General features: G+C 39.8%; 1 protein-coding gene across 3 annotated transcripts in view; it reads right to left on the reverse strand.

Annotated features, from left to right (window-relative positions):
* The window catches only part of HMGCLL1 (3-hydroxy-3-methylglutaryl-CoA lyase like 1), an 87,850-nt gene extending 63,866 nt beyond the window's left edge, over positions 1 to 23,984 (reverse strand). Inside the window, exon 1 of one of the 3 annotated variants that reach the window (XM_069805982.1) lies at positions 23,821 to 23,984. Coding sequence is in view for 2 of the 3 variants with exons in the window: in XM_069805980.1 (XP_069662081.1) it covers positions 23,807 to 23,927 (121 nt within the window). In the remaining variant the exon portion in view is untranslated. Of the gene's footprint in view, positions 1 to 23,806 lie in introns of all 3 variants that reach the window. The other 2 variants (XM_069805979.1, XM_069805980.1) reach the window with 2 other exon arrangements.
* Between the last annotated feature and the right edge of the window lie 1,556 nt (positions 23,985 to 25,540).

The following is a 25,540-nucleotide window of genomic DNA, read 5'->3' on the forward strand; positions in this document are numbered from 1 at the left end:
AGATTATTAATGAAAGATGAAAGTAATTCCTCTGCCTGAAGATGAAGGTTTTAAAGAAGGATTTAAAGGAGAACAAGGAAGGCCCCTGGTAGACAAGAAGAAGAATTTTCCAGGTGTAAGAGCAGCTCTGGAAAGGCAGGAGGTTGACGGTGACGGGAAGGCAGGACAAAGGGCTAAGGAGAGCACAGGGAGCTGAAGGAGGAGGAAGGAGAAACAAGAGCAGAAAAGTCAAAGGAAATTAAACTTCCTTTTTTATTATTTAGCTGCTCTGCTATTGAATCAAGTTGACAGGTGTGGCAGTTAACGTAACCTGGGCCTTTAAGTCCTGAAACGGTTCAGAGCAGTTGCCTACAGTGACCCCCAAAAGCTGTGTGTCTTTAAAAACACATCGAATGGCCTACTTGGGGCCTGCTGCCCGTGCCTGGAGGGGCGGACAGGAGGGACGCAGGCAGCCTTGCCAGGAGCACTGGAGATGCTGAATCCAGAATCGGACCCAGCGTCTCCACTCCAGTGTTGAAAAGTCCGTGGTGGGATTAGCGCAAGCTACCTGCGGGACAGCTGCTCCCACCACCTCCCCTGAGGGAAACGCCATGGGAAGGATGACACTGTCAACCCAGGGCGATGGCTCCCGCCTGCGGGCCCCACAGCTCGCCCGGAGACCAGAAATCACTTCTGCACTGCGTAGATACAGCCACTAATCTCACATCATCCACAACCAGATGAAAAACCCGTTTTTCATCCCTCCCTGGCTAGTATCAGCAGGGTTGCTTCAACCAAACGGCCGCGAATTTCTCCTCACGGTAACGGAAAATGAGCATTCCTACAACACCTTTGGTTTCTCCCTGCATTCTCAGTGCCCGTGGATTAAAGTAAGCTCTCTGCAGCACTAGCCAAAATACAATAAACATATTTCAGAGCACTTACTGTGTATTTAACTGAGCCCAGTAAAAAGAATGGGAAACAGCTGTATAGTATCTATTTGATCACATGGAACATCTGGTAAGTTAAAACTCTGTCAGGCTGTACTAAGCCCACACTCGCTGACAGTATAAACCTACTTAAATGTGAAGGTAAAACCTTCACATCTGCTGCATATTGTTTCTCTTTTTTAAGTTATTTTCACAAATATGGCACCGCTTCAGCACTACAGGCATAAATCTGGGTTATTTCATGATTATCAGAATCTTCTTGTTACAAGACAAATGCCACAGCTGCACTATGAGTAAAGTTGTGACTGGAAAGAAAAAAAGGAGCTAAAATAGATTATGTGAACCAAAGTTTAATTTAGAGCATGAAAAATGTCCATAAAACTTCGGTGGCAAAAATGTTCAATTTCTAGGCCAAATCCTGTAAATCCTATTCAGCTCCTACTGTGGTAAAACTTTTGCTGAAATCAAAGAGCTGTACCTGTCTTTACAGAACAGTTCACATAGCTACAGCACGTGCAGTAGCCATTCACACAGCCGTTCAGGGGATGTCTGCAGCCCTCGGATTTCATAGGGGACAGAAGTTTGGAAGGGACATTGCAGAAAGGCATTCAAGTATCGATTTTTATTCTCCATCTGTGATATTACAGGCGTACAATCTCTTTGAGCCATAGTCCAGGTCTCTCACCCCATGATTTCTCTATAGCCTTCCTGTCCACTAGTCAGTCCCAACTTGAATTCACTGTTCTTGAACACAACACTGAGAACCATGTACAGGTTGACTCTCACAAGGGCCACACAGTGGAAACTCAAGGCAGTACTAGAAACAAATCCTTACACTCTTCGAGCTGATGAACTAACAGCTTAGAGTAAACACCTTGGCTCTGAGTCCAGAAGAGTCTTGCTTTGCATTGAATTTCATCTAGTTTCCTCTATAGTACATTGATTCCTTGTGTCTTCAGAGTCACTCAGTTCCTCCTGTGTGGCATCCAGTGTGGTACTGATAATGTCTCCTGTCTTTCTGTCATCAGCAGATCTTAACACCTTGATATTTTCTTGTGAAAACATTTGGACTAACATGATTACCTTATTTTAATACAAATATATATTATCTCAAAAAATTTGGGTTAATGCTATAGAAGAAACACGTTTTAAAAAAAGACCTGGGAACTCCACCAGCAATGTCTCTTTGGTCTAATAAATCTGCTTTCAACATTATCTCTTATTTCCTCCTCAGCCCGTTTCTTACTCATCTCACAAATTCTGTTCTGATCATCCTTCTCCCCAACATAACTAATAATTTCTCTTGTGCTGCATTGCTGAAGCTCCGATAACAAGCAAGTAAAAGGGAGGCAGAATACTTAGGTTCAGGCCCCTGTGAACTATTTATGCATTTTACAGCGCATAATCACTGGATAAAACTCAGAAACAAATTACAGACTGTAAGAGTACATATATCATCTTCTGCTAAAAGGACTCTAGCATTTTTCCATTCTGTGGCCCAAGTTGAATCAGAGGAGTAAAGGAGTACCTATTCACCTTAATCTCACCTGTCCTATGCATGAATACTCAGCAACTAGCTGTTAGGACATTCTTCCAATATGTGGAGATAGGTACTTAACAGTGTTGTCAGGAAGAAAAAAAGAGACTCCCTGCTTTCTTGGGAAGTCTTCTGATCACAATGTCACACTTGCAGAGTATTTGGACATCACTTGAAACACAGCTGAAGTCATCTGAGCCACCAGTCACATTCTGTGCCAGGCTCAATGCCATCTGCATTCACTAGGCAAGCTTCAAATCCACAGAACTGCCTGAAGCCTTTAAGAACTTATGCAGAGTTTAAACACTTCTCTGTTTACTATCTGGATGGCAGTAGACCTTAACCAGGACTCAGGTTTCATGAATTGAGGGATCAAGTTCCCTGAACTCTAACTCAGTGCACCATCCCCTTGGGTAAAAGGAAGGATTTTCAGAACCAACGAGAATGCCTTCAAGTATGGCATTAAATGGTCTACAGATAATAAATAGAAAATATAAATAGAGATAAATAGAAAAATGAAAATTAGTTTTTATCTTTTAGGAGAATCCAAAAAAGGTAAACCTTACAGAAATACACAAGTACTTACATTAAACACTAAACATGTCAGGTAAATCATTTTGTTTCAGAAAAAAATATTTACTAAATTGTATTATATGAAGTATTTTCATGTAACAAAGCATAAAAAGTAGTTATGGTAATACTTCGAGGTGACTGCTTACTGAATTATTTAGTGGCTCTGTTAAAAAGTAATGACTACCAAAGTACAATGTTTGAAATATCAAAAAGGAAATAGTTGACATAAAAGACAAAGAGCTTGGAAAATCTGTTTTTTCCACGTATCTTAGCCTTGCCAAGGGAGAACAAAAAGCATATAAAACCACAAAAAACTGCCTCCCTCAAAACAGAATGCAGCCAAAGAGTCTTTTTAAAAAAATTAGAAAAAGGAAAACCATACCATTCAGCTTGAGACACCAAATGCCAAATTTCTGTATGGAAACATTTTCCCTGAGCTATAAATAGCTGAAAATTCAAGTTTATTATAGAAAATCCCAGTAACCTTTAGTTAGAGCAGTATAATCTTCTTAACCATAAATGTAATCAAATTAAGTAAACACACTTTTTTAAGCTCTGTCACTGCTTCACTACGTCTAGTAAAGGTGCTGAGGTTCCTTCAGCCTTCTGATTTTTATTCCATGCAGCTCATTCATATGAGCCCTAATAGCACTGGCAAGTATTACCCAGACCTGCTCAAAACTAACTGAAAGGACCCAAAAGTAAGGGAGAAAAATCTGGAGGTTCAGGTCTTTTCATTCTAACCAAGCAAAGATGAAGCTCTGCTTTCCTTTTCCACAAGGTGGTGTTCTGGCACAGAGGACAACTGAGCAAAGGTAGGTCCATCTTGTACCAGAAGAATTATTCAGAAGAGCAGTTTTAAACAAGGATCAGCAGGGAGGTGGCATCATAACTCCATATGTATATGTGCAGTGACATGCACAAATGCCCAAAAACTGGGAGAACGCTCTGAGATAAATAACACAATTGCTGGAAGGAGAACAAAGAAAACAGCGGTCAATCTTCTGAACACATAGATGTCTCTAAACTTTACAAGGCATAGAGGAAATAAACAGGAAGAAATTAAAATCTTCGTACATAATCAAATAATGATTGAAGTGGTATTGCAGAGACTTGTTTATATAGTTCACACTACTGGAAGGCAGATATAAAACATATTCATTCCCAAGTTAACTAGGGGGAAAATGGAGAAGATTCACCTGAGAGATATGAATAATATATACAGATACTCAGAAAACAGTGGGACACACCTGGTGAATCCCTCAATAAAGATAAACTGAGTATTCGTCCTAGAACTTCTGTCATATGCTGCTGACATGACCACTGGGAGAACAATAGCCCGGAACAGGCCAAAAAACTCATCAGCACTTGAGAAGTTTTCGTTAAGTACATTTTTCTTATCATATCATTGCATATTCATGACCTGAATGATAACATAGAAATACCACAAACAAAGCAGTTGTGAGTGCTTTAGACAACAGGACTGGAATTCAAAATTTCATTGACATACTAGAGAAATAAATATGATGCATTTCAATAAAAGCAATACATAACACAACACTTAGGACTATCCTTATTGTATCTGATGCTGATTCACTAATTAAAAGAATCTTTGTATGTTGTCCTCTACAAATTCTATCATGCTTATTTCTCCATTTTAATAATTTTAACCCTCAGAAAAAAGATTTTTGTAAAATAGAAGTTAGAGAGTACCTGACTAAACATTTTACAGAAAAGGACTGGGATATTAAAACGAATAACAAACTGAGTCAATAACATCATGCTCTCAAGAAATAAAAAAAAAGAAGAAAATTAAATTGCAAATCTAATCCTAGGCTATAAACAGAGATGTCACAGATAAGACAGTAGCCTGCCACTTAATGAGTAGAAACACCGTGTCGTTTTGGGCTTCCTACTTCAAAAAATAATTCAATCAATCGGAGATCATCCACAGGAGGGCAAAATACAAAATACAAGTAAATCACTACAGAAATTAGTTAAATACAGAGTTAACTTATCTGGAATAAACCAGATAATAATTGAGGTCAGAAGGGACCTCTGGAGATCATCTAGTTCAACCACTCCAGCTCAGGGCAGTGTCAGCCAAAGCAGGTTGCCGAGAACCATGTTCTGTTGGGTCTTGAGTATCTCCAAGGATGGAGACTCCCAGGCAACCTGTTCCAGTGATGACCATCCTCACAGTAAAAAAGACTTTTCTGATCTTTAAATGGAATTTATTGTACTTCAGTTTGTGCCCATTGCCTCTTGTCCTATCATTGACTTTGTCTTCTTTACTCACCCGACGAGGTATTTGTACATATTAACAACATCCCCCTGAGCCTTCTTTTCTCCAGGCTAAACAGTCGCAGCCTCTCCTCATATGACAGATGCTCCAATCAATTAAATCATCTTCATGGCCTCTTGCTGGATCTGATCCACTCTGTCTACGTATCTCTTATACTGGGGATTAAACCTACAGGTATTACTTTAGTCCATCTCCTCAAATTTATTTTGAATGTGCTTCCAACTTTTATTAGAGGGCATGTGTGAGCTCATGAAAGAGTAGTGATTTACATATATCAGGAGATTATCTGAACTGACTGAGAATTCACTGTAGGGATTTCTATTGTAAAGTAATAGCTCTAACATTTCTACTGTAATTTCCATTAATTATTAAATTCTAATATAATCTGCTAGTACAATTATTAAATTGTTGCAAGGCTGTTTACAATAAAATACAAGTCATTCATATGAAAACAGAAGAAATATGATTTTAAACACAGGGGAATTCAACTAAACTATAAATGCTTATGCTGCTGGAGTGGCCAGTTGTTTGATGTAATCCTGTTTACAAAGAGGACTTCAATAGTAAAGACAAAGGTCATGAAATGCAAATAATATTAACTAACAAATAATAAGAAAAAAATATGACTTTTATTTAGAAATTAGAAATTAGTATTTCATACAAAGAATTCTACTAAGTGAGCAGAACACTGATGAACTGACAGTTCAAAAGGTAACAAATGACAACAGGGAATGCTCAAGAGATAGTAAAAAAATGTTGCTGTGTTAAGAATAATATTCCTACACAAAACTAGAAAATTCCAGTGACACTCTTAACTACACTACTACTGGCCATACAGTTATAAATTTAAAAAAGAAAAATACCATCTATATATTACTATTTCTTTTGGAAATCCTTTAGAACGGGTCTTCCAAAGCGACAGAAGATGAGGTTTAAGAGTGGTATTCAGCTCAAGGTTAAGAAAACTCAGCTCATTCCTGCTGTCTACAGATATGTACCTGGAGTCATTCTGGATGACTTAAAAGAATTCTGGCCTCCAAGTGCTGCTCAGGAAGGGCATGGGTCCCACTTTGCCCATTTACTGTAGGTCTCATTTCAAATCTATCAAGTTGTCTATACACTGCAGGGCATCTTAAACGGCACTAGACACATCTGTTAAGCAACTGAACTGAGTTTCTAAATGGTTCCCCCCATGCAGGTGTCTAAAGGCAAGCTGGCTGTCTAAATTTCCACTGCAGCTGAAGGTGCTTTATTTAATATGGGTGACAGAGATAAAGAATTCAGGTCATCCTCAGGTTCGTACCTAGTGGCTGATGATCTCAATCACCAAGTCTGTATAACTGCTTGGGGACTGAATGCCACTCCAGCAGGAAATGGGTCTCTTGTGCATTTTACAATGTACAGGATATGCCTACCCCCTAAGGATGTCTCGTATATCCTACGTGTTTCAAATGGCAATAGGGACCTATGTTTAGGCAACTGAGTCCTGTCCTAGGTCTTCACTGGCTATCACAGGAACTTCAGCTGCTGTAGACATCTACTTACGTCCTAATTCAGATGTCTTAATCCCAAGCAGACATCTGCCTCAAATGAACTATATATCATTAATGAGTTATCAAGAGAAATCAGAGGAACTTCTTTTCAGTTCCTCCAAGAGCTCGGTGGGTGATGTATTCTTTTCATCACTCTAAATTAAGTTTTCACCCTTCCTTGCTGACATGATTCCCAATCCATCCTGCTGCCACATTTCATCTTTGCTTCTAAGGTCTTCCTCACTGAAACACTGGAATACAGATAAATATTTAAGAGGGAGGAGATAACATTACCCCTTGTAGCAGATCATTTCAATTAAAAATATACCCTCAGCAACTGATGCCTTACGCATCAACAATTTTCCAGGTATATATATGAAAGGCAACACGTAGCACATGGATATTTAAGCAGCATCTGTCCACATTTCAGAACATCTCTTTGGACCAACTGGCATGATTTCTATTCTTCTGTCCAAGCTACGCATTAGAAGCAATTCAGATCAACTGAATTCTTGCCTCCTTGTTTTCCCATAACTCCTCTGTAAACAGATCAATGTTGATCCAGACCTTCACCCACGGACTGACTTTCCAGTTTGACCTTGGACCTCTCTCATCACTACAGACCTGCCTGATAGTCACTGCGCTGTGTGGCCAACCCTGATTACCATCACTGCACCAAATCCTGACCTTGACTGACTGACCTGCACTCCCAGCTCTAACTTTGGACCTCCCTTATCACAACAAACTTGCCCAAGGACCTGGACTCTTGCTTGAACCTGGCTACCACCTCTAGGCCCACCCCACTCACCTCACTTAGCTACTATGGGACTGGGCCCTGGCTGGTGACCTGCCAGCCCTGTTACCAACCTCAGCTCCCCTCCCTTAGGGAGCTGCCAGCCCTCACTGCTCCCTGACAATCGAACTGAGAGGAATTTCTTATTCTAGAGTTCATTGCAATATCTGATCCTTGCTCCCTGACATCCAGTTCAGATATATACTCCTTCAGCATTTCTTTACCCCAAGTCATACCTGCTGGAAGTAGAACACAGCCTATTTCTCCCTTTCTTTGCCCCTTTTCACCAGCTGTACCTAAAATGAAAGTGCGGTAGCTGTTAATGACTAGCGCTTTAAGCAGAAGCTTTGTTGATGGAGGCCAGTAATATCACATGTTCCAGATTATAGCAGCAGCAATCATAAACTACGTCTGAAAGTTTGTGCTTTGTACATTAACTCTCTTTCATTACTGCTGCACCATCTCCTTACCCAGTGGAGGCTAGAGCTATCAGATGCTATGAGAGTAATCCCAAAGGATAATGCCTTGTTCAAGCAACAAACAAGGGTTTGACACAAAAAAATACACCAAAATCCAACTAACAGTAAAAGAGTTCTGTCTGATACACAAATACAACTCCACTTATAAAAGAGAAAACTGAGGCATGATATACAGCTGTGCTAAACCACTTACTGCACAGAGAATCACTGGAGGGGTACTAAGCGTACAAAGGGATTTCACAGCACATTATCTCCCAGGTCTTAGCAAAACGTAACATGATGTAGCAAATCAAACAAGCAACTCCTTTCTATATGAAAGGACGTTTCTTTCAGGCCAAACACAAAATAGCACATTCTTCCAAAAGAGCTATAGAATTAATAAATCAATATGATCTCTGCCTGCAGGAGTCTAACAGAGGGAGTAAGAGAAGGAATTCCTTACTTCTCAGACTGTTTTCCTTTATACTAGATCAGAAGAGGTCAACTCTTACATACTTTGTGTGAAACACCTGCTGAATATTGCTTTCTATGATTTGGAGTTTACCCTTTCGCTTACAGTGGATGTGCTTAGTCACTCGAGATGCAAACAAAACCTGCAGCTCCCTCCAACATATAATTTGCCTTGTATAACCAATTCAGGTGAACTTGGCTTGAACTATGAATACACACACACTGAAACCCTGGCTCTTTCCATTTAGTTTAATTGAAAGGGTAGTCATATATTTTAATACTGTTTGGAGGTGTCTACTTCCAATTTTAAAAGCGTAAGAATAAGCTCTAATAATTTATTAATACATTTTTAAATACATGAAAGGATGAAAGCTGTTTTCTGATGTACTTTTCATATCACATCAAAGACTAAACTGGTATTCATTCGTAGACTACTCTTCATTTTCCCCTTTTGTGAGGAAGTGCCAAGTTCAGAAGTAATAAACAGGCTTAAAGATTCCTCATTGTTATTTTATCATGTCATGGGTTTGGAATGCATTCTGAAACTACTACTCTTAGTCAGACAAATTACATGGGTTACCATACTGATCTTGCAACAGTATTATCCTGTATTTCTTATAATCTTCTCAGTTTCTTCATAAACTAGATTTTCTTCTTGATTTCTCTACTATTTGAAGACAACACAGAATGTAACAGTATTTCTTCCAAGATTGAAGACCTACACTGAACTACTACACTGGGCACGTGTTCTTCCCAGTAGCAGTATATAAAACCATGAACTGCTTGCCTATATTCTTAAGCTTCAGTACTGATTAAGTCCTTGCTTTGTAACTTTTCATATATTGCTTTCAACCCCCAAAACTGTGCAAAGCACAGATACAGTGAAATGATAGAACACAACTTAACCAGTGTTTTTATCTCACCTACACAGTAATGGCTATGCTGGATAGAAAAATGAATAAAAGCTGTATTTCCCAGCTTACATAATGATAAAGAGCAAAATCTATTAAGACTACCTATTCCAAATACAAATATTCATGAAGAAACATACATAATATCATTATTACCTAAAATACAATTATTAGTATTATTTCAAATATTAGAAATAAATATTTATGGGAAATATAGGCATATAAATATCAACATTCTAGATTTATTATTAATTTACATATTTTCTTGTTTTTTAATCTTATTGTTCTTCAAATATTTTGATAGTTTAAACAAAGAGAGTGAAAGTATACTGGAAAATATGTATAAAAATTACTATGATGTGGAAGTAGTTACAGACCCCTAGAAGCTTTTCCCTTTAATAAGCAAAGGTAAGAAACGTGAATGCTTGAATTGCATAAAGTTACTCATTTTAAATTGTGATCATCAAAATCACGACAGTCCATGCTACATTCTAACTATACCGCCAAGGACAACAACTTATTACATGTCAATAGAGAGTCACACAAAACATTTCTCGTGGTCATGGCTTAAAATTTGCTGAATGCGAGCTCCAGTGGATCAGAAAATTCCACAGGCAGACTGAAACTGCTGTTTAGACAGCCCTGCAAAGGAAATCTCAGGAACTGGGGACTGAATGTCTAACAGAAGGAGCAGCTAGTTCTAAGAGCAACTGCAAACCATGTCCAATTCTCTGCCGTGATGTTGGATGATCTAAAAAAGTAGTAGCATTACAGGACAAATACTCAGAAGGATACAATCAAGCCCAAAGACTGTTCACAATCTCTGAAAACAAAGAAACCACTTCTTTAATATTCACGTCTGTATTTTACATAAAATCATTCACAATTTGGCTGAACAAAAAAATAGACCAAATCTGTCAAATAACAGTCTCCTAGATGAGTCTGAACTTTCTGAATTATCACTGACAAGTTGACTTCCCATCTTCTAAAAAACGTTTGATGCTATTTTCAACAAATGTAGAGCACGTGGAATCGCAGAGGTTTGAATAAAAGTGTCAATTACAGCTAACAGTTCATGCACCCTAAAAGCAGACAGATGTGCTGTAGTCACAGATAATTTTGGATAACTAGCAAAATAATCATGAAGGGAATGTATTACTAGAGTCAGGTGGCAGCAGAGGCATAGACAACCACAGTTAGACTTGTGTTACAATGGAATCATTAATAATAAATGGTACTAGAGGCCTCTGTTGTTAGTAAGAGGCCAACACAGCCAGTCACTTTAGCAAAAATTAAAAATGTATTTTCAGGACATGGTGTATACATTACCTTTTTCTATTTCCCTAAATGCTTCCCTTGGCTAACAAGCAGCATTTCTCCATTAACCAAGTTGATTTGCAGCCAACTCACTTTCATCCATATCCCTATCTTGGTCAAAGCCTGGAAAAGCAATTATACTCTGCCATCTGGGCTGGATGAAAAGGATACAGAGAACTGAGATCAACAGCATACTGATGACACTGGAGCCAAAACCTCCCACACTTTCCTTTACTATTATTTATGGTAATAGTATTATGGTGTGTATGGTGTTCTACAGGCAAGACTGAAGAAAGAATTCTAGAAGGCAGAAAGAGTGGTGTTTTTCCACACACATTGAAAAAGCAGAGGCATGATCATCCTTACAAGACCAACATGTGAAAGTAATTTGGCCTTTATAGTACTTTGGGATATCAATAGTGGGAAAAACGAATACATTGACAAGCCAGCCCATCCACCCTATCAGGTAAGTCTCTTTAAATACCTCATTGTCAATGAAAGTGAGCTATGCATAGATCTTTAAGGTCTCAAGTAAGAAGTTGGAAGTAAATCAACTATTCTGAATTATTATTGTCATCAAAATCACCTTCTGTGTCCAAGGGCTGTGCCTAAAAGATGAAGGAAATCTTTAATTCAAGTACAGATGGCCCACCACTATGTTTTCCATAGGTCTCTTCCCAAAAGACACTGATAAAAATGACAGTAGTTTAATGGTTATTTATTTAGCTACTGTTGGCAACTCATCATTCACGAGAATTTAAAATTTATAAAGCTCATTAGAAAAACAACATCTGCAAAGTGTTACCATAATAACTTCCCAATAGTAGGACAGAAATTATGATATCTTGAATGTTACACCATTCTTGATGTTATAAAAATGTTCCATTTTCACTATGGAATCAGTCAAATGTGAGCATATTTAAAGAATACCATTTTCTGCCCATTTAACTGATAATAATTAAAGCCACTGAAAATTTTCCTTATATGAAATTTAGAAAAAAGACAGGTATAATGCCTTATTTTTAAAATAAACATTAAAAAAATTTATCAGTTTTTATGAGCTTATTAAAAAGTACTCAAAATGACATGTCAAAGCTTCTGCTGAACTGGTTAAATTTCCAATTTATGACATTAAATAGCCACGTAATAAGATTTTAACATGTTCTAATCATACAAACCTGAAAACAGTGGAGTGGAACAAGCAGAAGAAAATGGACTGGTACTGGAGAAACTTTGACAAAGACAAAACCAAAATGGGATCATAACACTTCAGACTATTTGAGAAGATTAAGGGTTGTCACGGCAAAATGAATCATGAGATTTCCTAATTTTTTATTGCTTCCACTTCCAGACATCACGAATTTAGAAAGATTTTTTCCAGCCTCCATATTCTGGATAATAAGTTGTACCACTGATGAGAAAGAAATGTGCTTTGTTGTAAAACTGGTAATAAGACCACTGGGTCAGTGTTAACTAAGCACAGAATAAGTAAAAAATATCTAATAGTATTACCATTAGCTGTACTTTCATTTTACTGTGACACATAGTCTTGACCAAAGGATTGTTCTAAGCTCTGATGACAGATAGTAACACTTAGGGACTAAATGGCAATCCAGCCATACCACTTACTAAGCTCAAAATTTCCTGAAATGTTGTTAATGGCAGGATTCAATTGGACTTTAAAACACCTGAACTTAGCTATCTACACATTTATGTCTACAGGTGTGCTAGGTATCCCAGTACAGTCAATTTATATATTCACATATAATGTCTTAAGGTTCCCTAAACACACCATGTAGGGCACAGGACCTGTGCCATTTTTGGCAGCTGCAGGTAAAGTATGATATTATAGGGCATCTTAAATGGCATCAGCAATGAAGCATGGCCGGCTGAATCAAGCCACTTCTCAGCACTGTCAGCAATGGCCAAAAGCATATGAAACAACTCAGCCGAGTACTAAGGGCACAAGTCAGAAGGCTAATTACAGGAACCCATTGCATTTGAGACACATCCCACTTGACTTCCAGCTATCGCACCAGAGGGCACAGGTCTCCCATAGATCCTGTTTGGTATCTGCCAGCCCTATAAGCCATCTCAGCTACCTTAGGGCATCTCACATGGCACAAGACAACTGTGCTCAGGCAATTGAATCAAGTCCTAAATATCAAAAAACGGCAAGGAAACAACAGAAAATTCTCAATCACCAGTTGATTCCTCTCTGTATAGCCAACAGCCAGCTGGCTTAGCATTTTAACTTTCTGTCTTCTTCATACCATTCAGGCAATAGTGAGACATCGCAGGGCCAAGGAACTTGCCTATCCTCTCTCTTCTCTTTCCCCAATAAATTCTTCATGTAAGCTGTTTTGCTTTATATGAAGCCAACATACAGTTCAATTCAAATTATGTTTCCAGGCTTTTAAAAATTCAGCCATGATCAGCTGTGGATTCTGTTAAATCTTCTTCCTAATCCCAGTATTCCACATGATATGCCTTCATCACTTACCTTACTCCCCCATTTTTCACATACTAACAGCTATATTTAATCTCATCTTAACTACTTGCATTAAAAGTAAACCCTAAAGCCACATACAGTTCCTTTCCAGATGCTGCTGTTGAATTATTTCCCTATGGGTTTCACCTAACATTCCACCAATGTCCTCTGGCGCTTCAGTCCACACATCTCATGCATTCAAAGACTTTAAACTTTTTTTTCCAAGAAACTCATAAACTAACACCTTTATTCCCATACTAAACAGCTAACATCTGTGGACAAAAAAACAGCCAAACAAAGAAGAAATGTCTACCCAGCACAGTTCTTTACTAATGCACCTTTTAGCGTTTTTTGCGTGTAATAAATCTGGGGTTTTGTTGCAAGAACTGTTGAGAATCACCCTCATAAGTATATTTAATCCAAATAACAAATTCAAATGTAATATAACAATTGGATTAACTTTCTTTCACCTACACCAAACCGTAAAATAAATCTCCATTTAACAAGGGAATTATCTAAAAATAATATCAGCTACAACAACATTCTGACAGTAAGTATAATTTCCTTCTTATCACCTGCAGCATCTTTTTCATCTCTTGCAATCTCTTAGAATTTTCTCCCAAACTATGATTGAAATCTTCACCATCAATTATTATGTCTAACCCAGTAAAAGTCTGAAAAGTCATGAGCTGATTACTTCCAACATAAGATTGAAAAGCAACCCTTAAAAGTATCCCTCAAAGTATTTTCCTGAAATGTAAATCATGAATTTATCAGTTTTCTGATTCCTTTGGAGTGAGCGACTGATTAAAAGACCAGATAGTCAGAAAAATAAAGTCTGTATATGATTCATAATCTCATATTTAATAAATTCTTTATTATTCATTACAACTTATGTCACTATCAACATATTACAAAGTAGAAAAACTTTCATCTTCGCTGCAGTACTTAGTTTTGAAGCGTGTGCACCATTTTGACATTTCTGCCCCAAAAGGACTATGTAAGTGTATATTAATACAGCAGTAATAAAATACTTCCCTTTCGCTGAAAAGCAAAAATGCTGAATTAGCTTTACTGGTATTTAGCACAGTATGAAAGCCTGATTTTGATCATGGAGCTACAGGCCTCGTATTACATGCTCATATCTCAGAAATTCCAGATCAGCCAATAAAGCAAATTTTCTCAGAGTTTGAACATCCTGATGAGTTTTTCTATGTGACAGAAGATGGATGGATTAGATAGCCAGAGAGAACCTTCTCCTATAAATTTGTGCCTGATAGCTTTTTATTTCCATTCTTAAAATTAATATTTTTCTGTTCCAGTATTTTCTGAGGTTCAGTTAATTGATAAGCCTTACTGACTGCACAGTACTTCATTACACTGTATGTCAAGGTCCACATATGCACTATGACGTGCATTGGCACACACTGCAAGGTGGTACACATTCCCCAGCAAGTCCACAATACCACACACCATCTTTAAGACATCTTTAATACTTATCTTTCATACTTCATTTATCTTTTTAAATATACATTTGGGGGAAAAGAAGAATGCTAAAGAAAATATTTCACCTTTGTTAAATGAATGAGAGCTAAACAATAGAAGAGAATTCAACACAGCCTGAAGTACTAAATAACTACTTCTCTGAAGTCCCCCACAGCTTCTTTAAACTAACTCCTTCCACATTTGACACATCAAAGGATCTCAATAACCTTCAACTCCTAACATTTCAGAGAATCATCACCTTGGTTAAACACCTCAAATATTTACATTGTGAAAGAGCAGAGAGTGACAAGAACTCATTTCAGCTTTATCTCTTGACTGTACCTACACTGTACCAGTTTCTCGTTGTGTGATTTTCACATAGAAACTGAAATTTAAACACACGCTTTCATAAACAAGTGAATCTTCCAACCCAGATGCTGCAAGAATTGGAGATACCTTTTTCCTCTGAAATACCAAAAAAAGGTGTTATCATTAAAACTGAGAAAATAAGTGTAACTTCATTCTAGGTAGCCAGCATTCCACCTTTAAGCCAAGTCTATAGTGAAAAAAACTAACTCGTGATCCAAGCCACTACAGAGATGACGACTACTGCTATTTATTAGTCACTTTGTCAGACAGTTCAAAGATACAAAATTTGATTAATTAGGAGAAGTAAATATTTTGCTTTATGAAAACTTCTATGTCTGACCAACTGGTAAGTCTTATAGCAGTCTTATAAGGCACTTGTGAGATTTCCTTACCCAAACTAGAAGCTAGAAGATCCACAAATTGTAAATAAAATCCTTATTAAAACCTGAGACAAAGATAATATTCCCATTTATTTCAGCAGGAATTAAATTTGGATCTAGTTGATCTTAGGCAAGTCATTTATCTTTACTCTCAGCCAAGGCAATGAGAAAATGAATTAAGAAGAATGATCTCAAGATGTATGAATTTTAAAATGATGATTTGACACATGGGGTGTCTGAAATTAATCTTTTTCCTTGAGCTGGCAAGAGAGGAAATGAACATCACTGTGCCCATATGTAGGCTTTGAAGGAGGTGGAGGTGGGACGAGTCAAAAACAGCATCTCACCAAAAAACAGATGTTGGGTCTGAGTAAAAATTTCCTGTGCGTTTTTTTAATTCCCAAATTTGCAGAGCAAGATCTGTAAAATCCTTTACAACATTTCCAGCTGTATTATAAAGTTCTAAACCCACATAATAATCCCAATATAGCACAAATCTGTATCAAATAAAAAGCTCCTGTTATCTTTCCACTATTTACAATCCAATGGCACAAAAGAACTAAAAGTCATGGCTCCATTTAGGTCAAACTTACACTTTATTATTAGCCTCTTAACTTCTAACATCCTGTTTGGCACCTTTAGCAAAGCAACCACTTAGCCTTTTCGGACTTTCTCTCTTCAACATTTTATCCACCAATGTTCTTGAGCTGTTATTCTGCAGCACAAATAATACCTGGCTGAAAAAATTGGCATGAGTTTACTGACTGGATCTTCTAAAGGGGAAACTCCTCTCGACTTCAAAGAAAATTTTGGAAAGAGCTCAGCATTGAACTCTCTCTACTCTGGTTAAATTCAGTGGGAGTGTGTTTTTGTGTTCTATTTATTACCTTCAGTGTCAGGATGTATCAAATGTCTTGATCATCTCCAAAGCCATCAAGAAAAGATACAGCATGCTGATACGAACTTAATAGTTTATAATTTGATTCTAAATTATAGTTACAGGAATCCTTTCTACTTTATTCTTCTATTTATTTTCTTTTTTGAATAACATTGTATGCTTTACATCTTATGAACATTAAGAGAATAAATGCTGCTTGGGAATCTGCAACAAAACAAAAAAAGTCCCATTCTTTTGATGTATTCATTGTGAAAAAGATCCATCTGCTGAGTTCTGTATTGACAAGGTCTCTACATGTAGAGGAATATGAAGGGCTGGAAGTCAGGAATTTCAAAGGCCTTTCGTGATCAGTTCTTTAGTCTTAAACTACATGAAGGACAAAATACCTTGGAAGTTCATGATGAAAACACAGGATGAAGTAAGAATGGAGGGTAAAGGAGAGAGGGGGGAAAAAAAAAAGCATACAAGATCTTTGCCCCATGTTATTAATATACTTTCTCTATACTGATTTCATTAAGTATCTTTAAATAACATCATCCTTTTAAAAAGTCAAGAAACAAGGATTCTGCAATATAAAGTTCAGGACAACTAGCTTCTTTTTCCTCTATTAAAAATATACTTTATAAGCAATTTTCAGAAGATAAAAAAACTGAATGTAAATTATGATGTATTTCTTGCATATTGTAACTGTCGTAATAAATTAATACATTTGCAATATTGTTGACAGCAAATTTTTATAGTACTTCTTAAACTAAATAAATTAAATAAAAAATGAAAATAGCTAAAATAGTTATTTAAGGAGAGCCTGCAAATATGAATTTGTTCCTGGAATACATAATTACAAGGAGATAAAAAGAACATGAAATATAGTATATCTCAAATTAGTTGCTCTGAGGTGTAGCTAAAAGATTCAAATAACACAGACATGCCTTCTCCTCCCAGGTAGCATAATGCCACCATATGCCTCATTTTTTGTGCTGTAATTTGAATCAAGAATCAACCATCAAATACAAGAAGTGGTTAAGACAAATACACATAATTGTCATATGGACTGTGGTTTTTCGTTGTTATTCTTGAGTTACTTTAAAAATAAATTTGAGAGGTTTCTAGCATATGTTTAAAACACGATAGTATATTGCACAATCTAAATTAGCAAATTACAACTGCAAAAGTAAGACACTTGTGTGCATTTCTTGATCCAAGAGTGTCATGCAGTGAGGAGATGAGGGAATCTTGGGCTGTGTGTTTTAGATCTGGAGGTTTAGGCATGTAGCATATAAATCTCTGCAACCTAGGCACTGAAACAGAAGTTAGCTGCCTAAATTAGAGGACCCAAGCTTTTGTTCATTATTATACGTATTTAGCACGTAGAATTTTTGTTCCTCTTCAATTATAAACCTGACAATAATGTACACTGTGCTTTCCAATGATAATAACCTGAACAACTGTTAATAATTCTGGGTAGTGCATCCCATATGACAGCCTAAATCTGTGACAGAAATCCTGCAAGGTAACGTAGCACACATTAGCATTATTTAGATAGATACACACCTCCTAGAATCAGCCACGTCCAGCAGAGCAAGAGACTAGAGTTTTATTTTTGACTTATTTTTGCTTTGCTTGTGGTAGATGTAGGTAGCCCTCACCAAACCATATAACTCCGAATATACTCCTAATATACTATACCTCTTAGTACACCTAGCTAGTGGTACATTAAAACACATGGGTCTAAGAGAAAGATGCTTATTACTTAGCTGTTTTTAGCCACAACCCTGTTGTAGAGTAGGATGCACTGATTTAAAGTGGCAGAAGATGAATATTCACACTGAAGTTGACACTCTGACCTTAACTAATTCTATCTTTTCTAAAGTATTGTAAGCCTTGCTGTCCTGGTTTCAGCTGGGATAGAGTTAATTGTCTTCGTAGTAGCTGGTACAGTGCTATGTTTTGAGTTCAGTATGAGAAGAATGTTGATAACACTGATGTTTTCAGTTGTTGCTAAGTAGTGTTTAGTCTAAAGTCAAGGATTTTTCAGTTTCTCATGCCCAGCCAGCGAGAAAGCTGGAGGGGCACAAGAAGTTGGCACAGGACACAGCCAGGGCACCTGACCCTAACTGGCCAAAGGGGTATTCCATACCATGTGATGTCACATCTAGTATAGGAACTGGGGGGAGTGGGGGCACAGGGAATCGCCACTCGGGGACTAACTGGGTGTCAACTGGCGGGTGGTGAGCAATTGCACTGCGTGTTGTTTGTACATTCCAATTCTTTTATTATTACTATTGTCATTTTATTAGTGTTATCATTATCAGTTTCTTCTTTTCTGTTCTATTAAACCATTCTTATCTCAACCCATGAGTTTTACTTCTTTTCCCAATTCTCTCCCCAGTCCCACGGGGGAGGGGGGGGGAATGAGTGAGCAGCTGCATGGTGCTTAGTTGCTGGCTGGGGTTAAACCATGACACATGCAATGTAATTAAAAACTGGATTTGGAATTGTGTCTACTTTACATCATTAAATATCTAGTCCTCTATTCCTTATTATACAAACTTTAAAATCTCTTAAGAGTCCAACCATTTTCACTACTATGGGAACCACATCATATAATCCTTTTTCTAAACCTAAATCATGTAGGTTATGCACGCTCGTTATTTTGATTAGAAAGCTATTAAAGAATGTCACCACTTGCTACTTAGCTTTTAAATTTCTACTCTGTATCTAATATATAGACAGATTATAAGCATTTGTTTGCGTTTGGCAACATATTCCTTTATTTTAAGCAGCTTTTTGCTCTTCTTCCCTCCCTCCCTGCCCATCCTCCAGGTCTTAACACTAGATATCAAATGAACCAAAGTCATTTTACATTTCATCTCCATTTTCCTGACCATTACAGTGGTGCAAGACTAACTTGTTCCAGCTAGAATTCAATTTCTTGAACATGACTAACCAAAATTGAATAGGCCTCAGATACAGTCTTTTGCAATGGCACTACACTTCTCTGTTTGACTCGAAATACTTGATCTGATATATCCAAGGACTTAATTTGATTTTTTTTAACAGCTGTACTGTATTGGCAGCTCATAGTCCTCCTATGGTCTGTGAGTATTCCAAGGTTCTTCCCTTCTTCAATTGCTTCTAACTGATAATGCCACAGTTTCTAGTTTGGGTTATTAGTCTCAAAGTACCTAATCATTCTGTATCCTTGAATTTCATCCCAGTCTTTTACACCACTTCTTTAGCCATCCGTCTCTTCCCTGCTGTGTCCTTAGCATATTCCTAATGCATTAAAATTCCATTTTAACCTACATGAAAACATAACATTAAGTCTGTAGGATGAGACCAATGTCAGTTGCTCTCAGGCCATCTCTCCTTCTAGCCAGAAGGTTCCTGCTAAGATAGAGGACAACCATCAGCAGTGGATGAACAGCCAGCCTTCCACCCTGCTGCTCAGCCTGAGCTTTTTACAAAACAGAACACAAAATACATTACAAATTTCAGTCAAGTGCTATGAGTCACTATCAGTAGCAATCCTGTAGAAATCTCCCTAATACTGCACCATGTACTGCTATCTCCTTTCTAGGTAGATTCTAGCACATTTCACAGTTCTGATATAAATCCATGTCTTTAACAAGTTCTCATGTAGCTATAGCTTCTCTTAGTAAAATTATTCAGACCATTAATATTAAATTAATCAGACCTATTAATAAAAACGGTATACACTGGGGTAATGCTAAGAGAATGAAGCAGAACTAGGATCCCCTTGTATGAAACATAAGACAGTATTTCTGAAGCAAACAAGATTAAGCACTAAGAAAACGGAATAAGATGAAGATACTGCAACAGGAATGTGGTGTCCCATTGACTAGTCAGGTGTTTGATAATTTTTTAACGTAATACAGACTAGCCTAAATAAGAGTGAAATAGATATTAGTAAATCCTAATAGGTAGTAGAAAATTCTATTTACTTTCTGTCTAGCCATTAGCCCAATTACCTTTTGTGTTTCACCTCTCCTTTTCAGTAACTTTGCTCCCCAAGCAATCCTATGTTTTAAAGTCAAATACAGTTGTAAAAATACTACAAAATTGTTGGCTAAATGAAACAGGAAAATGAAGGGAAAACAAAGACTAAGACATCCCACTACTCACTCTAGGACCTATTATTTGGCCTCCAATATGGCTCCAAGTGGTTAAACCTGGACCTTTACAAATTAGTCAGCACAGTATATAAGCAAATTTTTATATATTTGGGATTTTTGAGACAAAATTGAATGATTTTAGTTTTAGAAGAGCTCTGGTAGCAACACTCTAGTAACACCTACATATTAGTTTGTGTTTAAAGAAAAATCCTGAAAAACTTCTGAAAAGATTTCAACAAGAAAATCAACTCCTTATTTTCATCAGCCATGAAAGCATTAAATTATTTCTGGAAAACTGTTCTTGCACCTTAAGCCACTTCCCCTTTTTTATTTCTTAGTGTACCTACATAAACGTGGTTACAGTGGTTCCCCCATAACTGTCTTGCATACATTGGGCAAAACAAAAAAAAACACTTTTTACAACAATCACTTAAGCTAGTATAGTTTCTAGATCACATAAAGAGGAACACATTTTTTCTTGAACAGGATTCGTACAGAATGCATTCAAGCATAAGGAAAACCTTTATGGGTTGTTTAAGCACCCACGTGAGAAAAATGGAAATTTGAACAGATTTGTGTAAAGAAAATCATTAAAAACATCTAATAAAAATCACAGCAAGGTAATGCAGAAGCAAATATTAAAACATTAACAGTGACCAACTCCAGATGTAATTAATGTCAATGGGCTCAGTAGACTGTGCAGCTTACAACCTCATCAATGTGCACAGGGAGGATAAGCAGCAAATTCTCATGTTTGCTGTTTACTGAGGAAGCCATCTTTCTGTATCCTTGGAGGAAGAAAAAAAGTGATGAAAATTAAAGAGCACTGCAAAAATGAAGCAAAAGTTACAGGCATCGATTACAATAAAGAAACCTTTTTTTTTTTTTTGATCTATGATTTTCTGGGAAGATATTACTGCTTGTCTTTGACTTCAAACCCTCTCTGTTGCAAAAGCCCTTGAACCTTTCAGATGCTTTGACAGGGGGTAGAGACTGAAGCAATCAAGTGACATATCAAGGTATTTTGAAGGAATTTTTAAAAAACATTCACATCTTTTGAAAGAAAATGATGCACCAAAATGTAGCAAGGGCACATGAAGAGGATTATAGTGCTTTGTTTCATGCCTAACACATAGCAGTCCTTTCATTCTTATTTCTTTTTACAGCAAGAAAACATTTTTCAACTATTACAGAAACAACTGAAGGAATTTGATTTTTTTTCCCCAAAATTCAATGCAGGATAGACACTATTCTCAGGGAATTACGATAGCTAGAAGCTGTATGGCGCTTACCTATACAAAGCTCCGTGCTCACCACAGTATTGCTTTGGGTATTGCAAACATGTAGCTTTTGAGCTATCAAGCTCAGATCATCTGAAGCAAAATTACAATGCTGCCAGCTTTCATGGCACTCAGAATATTGTATTTTTCATGATCTCCCCACCTCTGAAGTTACATGCTACCTAATAATTAAAGTTCACTTCCAGATGGTGGAGAAAAATGGAAGGTGTACCTCCCGTATATCTAAAAGGGGTAGAAAAATAGAAGAAAGATGTAATGAACAAGAAGTGCATTTTTTTTAAGACATGATTTTTAAACCAATTTTGTTCTAGGCTTGGCTCATGGTTTTTAATGTTGGAAGCACCAACTGATTACTGGAGTTAGATGCCGAATGAATGACAGTTCAGACACAATATGCCCCAACAATAAGCATGTTGTTATAGTGTAAAGGCAACGTCATGCTCAGAATTATTTCCTTCTTTGAGCACTTCATATTGACATCTTCCTCCAAGGTCCTTCCAGAGTTATGCAGCCTCTCCCTAAAAGCCACTGGTAGCTTTCCCTTTCCTTCATTTCTTTCCTTCCCCAGCCATGATTAGGACAGTCATGGCCTATGGTCTTCACTTGGCTGCCTGCCCACATGCCTCCTCATCTAAACCTCCTCTTCTGGTCCCCACTATCTCCAGCCACTCTCCCCACCTGTTCGTGGCTGACAGGCCGGAGGGTGAGCAACCACATTCACTCATCCCTCCGTGACAATCCCACCAGCACTCAAGAGCAGCCCAGGCCAAAAGGAGGGTACAGCTACCAGTACTCAGAGCAGCCCAGGCCAAAAGGAGGGTACAGCTACCAGTACTCAGAGCAGCCCAGGCCAAAAGGAGGGTACAGCTACCAGCACTCAAGAGCACCCCAGGCCAAAAGGAGGGTACAGCTACCAGCAATCAAGAGGACCCCAGGCCAAAAGGAGGGTACAGCTACCAGTACTCAGAGCAGCCCAGGCCAAAAGGAGGGTACAGCTACCAGCACTCAAGAGCAGCCCAGGCCAAAAGGAGGGTACAGCTACCAGTACTCAGAGCAGCCCAGGCCGAAAGGAGGGTACAGCTACCAGTACTCAGAGCAGCCCAGGCCAAAAGGAGGGTACAGCTACCAGCACTCAAGAGCACCCCAGGCCAAAAGGAGGGTACAGCTACTAGTACTCAGAGCAGCCCAGGCCAAAAGGAGGGTACAGCTACCAGTACTCAGAGCAGCCCAGGCCAAAAGGAGGGTACAGCTACCAGTACTCAGAGCAGCCCAGGCCAAAAGGAGGGTAGACCTGCTCCAGAGGAGTTGACGGCTCAGCCTTCGCACCCTTACAGCTGTAGGGACTTTCCAGCTGACAGCAGACGGGCCCACCACGCTCCAGTTTGAGAAATACAAACTCCGGGGAGCAAGGGTGATGGTGCGGCCTCGCCAAAATACATGTCACCCTACAATGTTGTGGCATTTCACACGGTGGACTGTAACAGGTGAGGGCGGGAAGAGATGAGTGCGTTTCTTTCACGCCGCCTCATCCCCGCCCGCAGCGCCGCTAGAGGTGGCCCAGCCGGGTGTGCACTAACCGGCCAGATGGCTTAAAACCAGCCGTGTTCTGACATACTGACCAAGAAAGGCCCAGCGGCGGGGGGGGGGGGGGGGGGGAGGGAGGATGAGAGGCTCCCGCCCCTCCGTGCGAGAGAACCGGCGGACTGGACCGGACCGGGCCGGGAGTTGGGGGGCGAGGGCCGGGCGCAGGCAGCAGGCTGGGGGCGGCAGGGACGCAGGGGACGGGCGGGGGGGCGGCGCTGAGGGGGCCGGCGGCGGCGCCCCTCCGCGCCCGGCGGGCCCCGGCCTCCCCCTGGCGGCGGCCGCGCCTGACAGGGCCGGCACCATCCCCATCATCCCCCTCACCCCCGCCCGGCGATACCTGCCCGGGGTACGGAGCCGCAGGCGGCGGCGGCGCGGCCGGTTCCCCGATCCACAGCTGCTCCTTGAGGAGGTGCTGGTAGCTGAGGCAGTGCTTCAGCGCCGACGGCACCGTCCCCATGGCGCGGCGGGCTCGGCGCTCCAGCCCTGCAAGGTCGCCTCAGCCTCCCGGCCCGCCGGGGGGGGCCGCGCCGGCCCCGCGCCCGCCGCAGCCACTGGCTGCAGCCCGGCCCAGGAGCGGCGCCTGTGATTGGCGGAGCGCGGGAGCCCGCCGCGCCGCCATCCCCACCGCCCCCCCGCCCCTCCCTGCGGCGACCGCCCTCTCAGGCCGCCGCCATCAGGCGCTGAGGCGGGTCGCCCCGCGTCTTCTCGCCTCTCCCCCTCCGCACCTTCCCGGACTGCCCAGGGCGTTTGGTGCGGGCTCGGTCAGCGCCACAGCAGCCTGCCATGGCGGGGCGGGGGTTGGGGAGAAACCCCTGAGGAGGCTCGGGGACCCAGAGCTCGGGGGGGGCGGACAGGAGCATGGGGACAGCCAGCCGTCCTACCCCACACCCCTCCTGACAGGCCGCACACCCGGGGGAAATGGGGCCCGGCCTGGGCTTTCAGTGCTTTTGGCAGAAGGCTTGAGGGGAAAGAGAGGAGCGAGGACGAGGGACGGGGCTGCTTGGGGACCGAGCCCGTTTGGCCCGTTTGGGATCCTGGGGCTGGGCAAATGGTGGGGAATAAAACCGGCCCTGCTCACTCGGCCGTTCAGGTCTTTGACGAGAGGCTTTATGTGCACGCTTGCTTCTATGCTTTTCATTTGGGTAGCAGAAGTTTAGAACGTAGCAAATAGCATAGTTTTCAGGTTTATAACAGCGTTCTCAGAAGCAGCAGGTTATATTTTGTCATCTCCTTCAGCGTTCAGCACGTCAGCCAACTTTCCAGACGACTCTCAAGCGAAATACCATATGCATTGGAAATTTTTTCTGGATCACTCCTTTTCTGGGGTATCGGGGGGAGGGGAGTTTGTTAAATTCACTAAACTTTCCCTCAGTCATTTTCTGCAAAAGATTATCAGGTTTACAGCCAAGTCTCTGTTTCAGGCCTTCACGGGTAGACATGGTGCTCTCAAAGCACTGTCTTTTTCTTTTGCTGTTTTGCATTTCAAGCTGTGCATCCATAACCCTCCCTGTTTCTGAATGCAACTGTAAACCAAAAGTGGATGCTGATTCATGGGCTGGGAAGTTTTTGTTTTTCAAGGATAATAGCTTTTCAGGAATAAAATATTTAAATTACAATTTTAAAATTTATTTTAAAATACCGCTGGTGGGCATCTCTGTCATTTCAAATCTGGCCACAGAAAAGTGCCAGGAGGTTTCTCTACTGACTGCTATCTGAGGCACTTAGTATCTTTTCTGCCTTCTTCCAGTAAAATATTTGTGAATTCAAAAGTCTTATATTTTCACAGTTCAAAATCCCACTAGGATGCTGTTCAATGCTGGCTCTGGGTACTTGCTTTGGCCTTGTTACCTGTGAAGCTAGGAATAAAATGTACAAAGGCTGGCCAAAAAATCAAGCCTTTCTCTTTTGTCTCCCAGTGAGAGACAGATTATCTATGATGTGGTACATGGGAAGGGAAAAGCACTTTATTGAGGTAAATAATTTCATTTTCCACTTTTCTGTACGTTTCATAGCGAGTTGGAAGTAGGGTGAAAAATGCAATCACAAGGAGTTAGAGTACGTGTGTGTATA

Source organism: Haliaeetus albicilla, chromosome 18, assembly GCF_947461875.1.
Source record: "Haliaeetus albicilla chromosome 18, bHalAlb1.1, whole genome shotgun sequence".
In the NCBI taxonomy this organism is placed as follows: Eukaryota; Metazoa; Chordata; class Aves; order Accipitriformes; family Accipitridae; genus Haliaeetus; species Haliaeetus albicilla.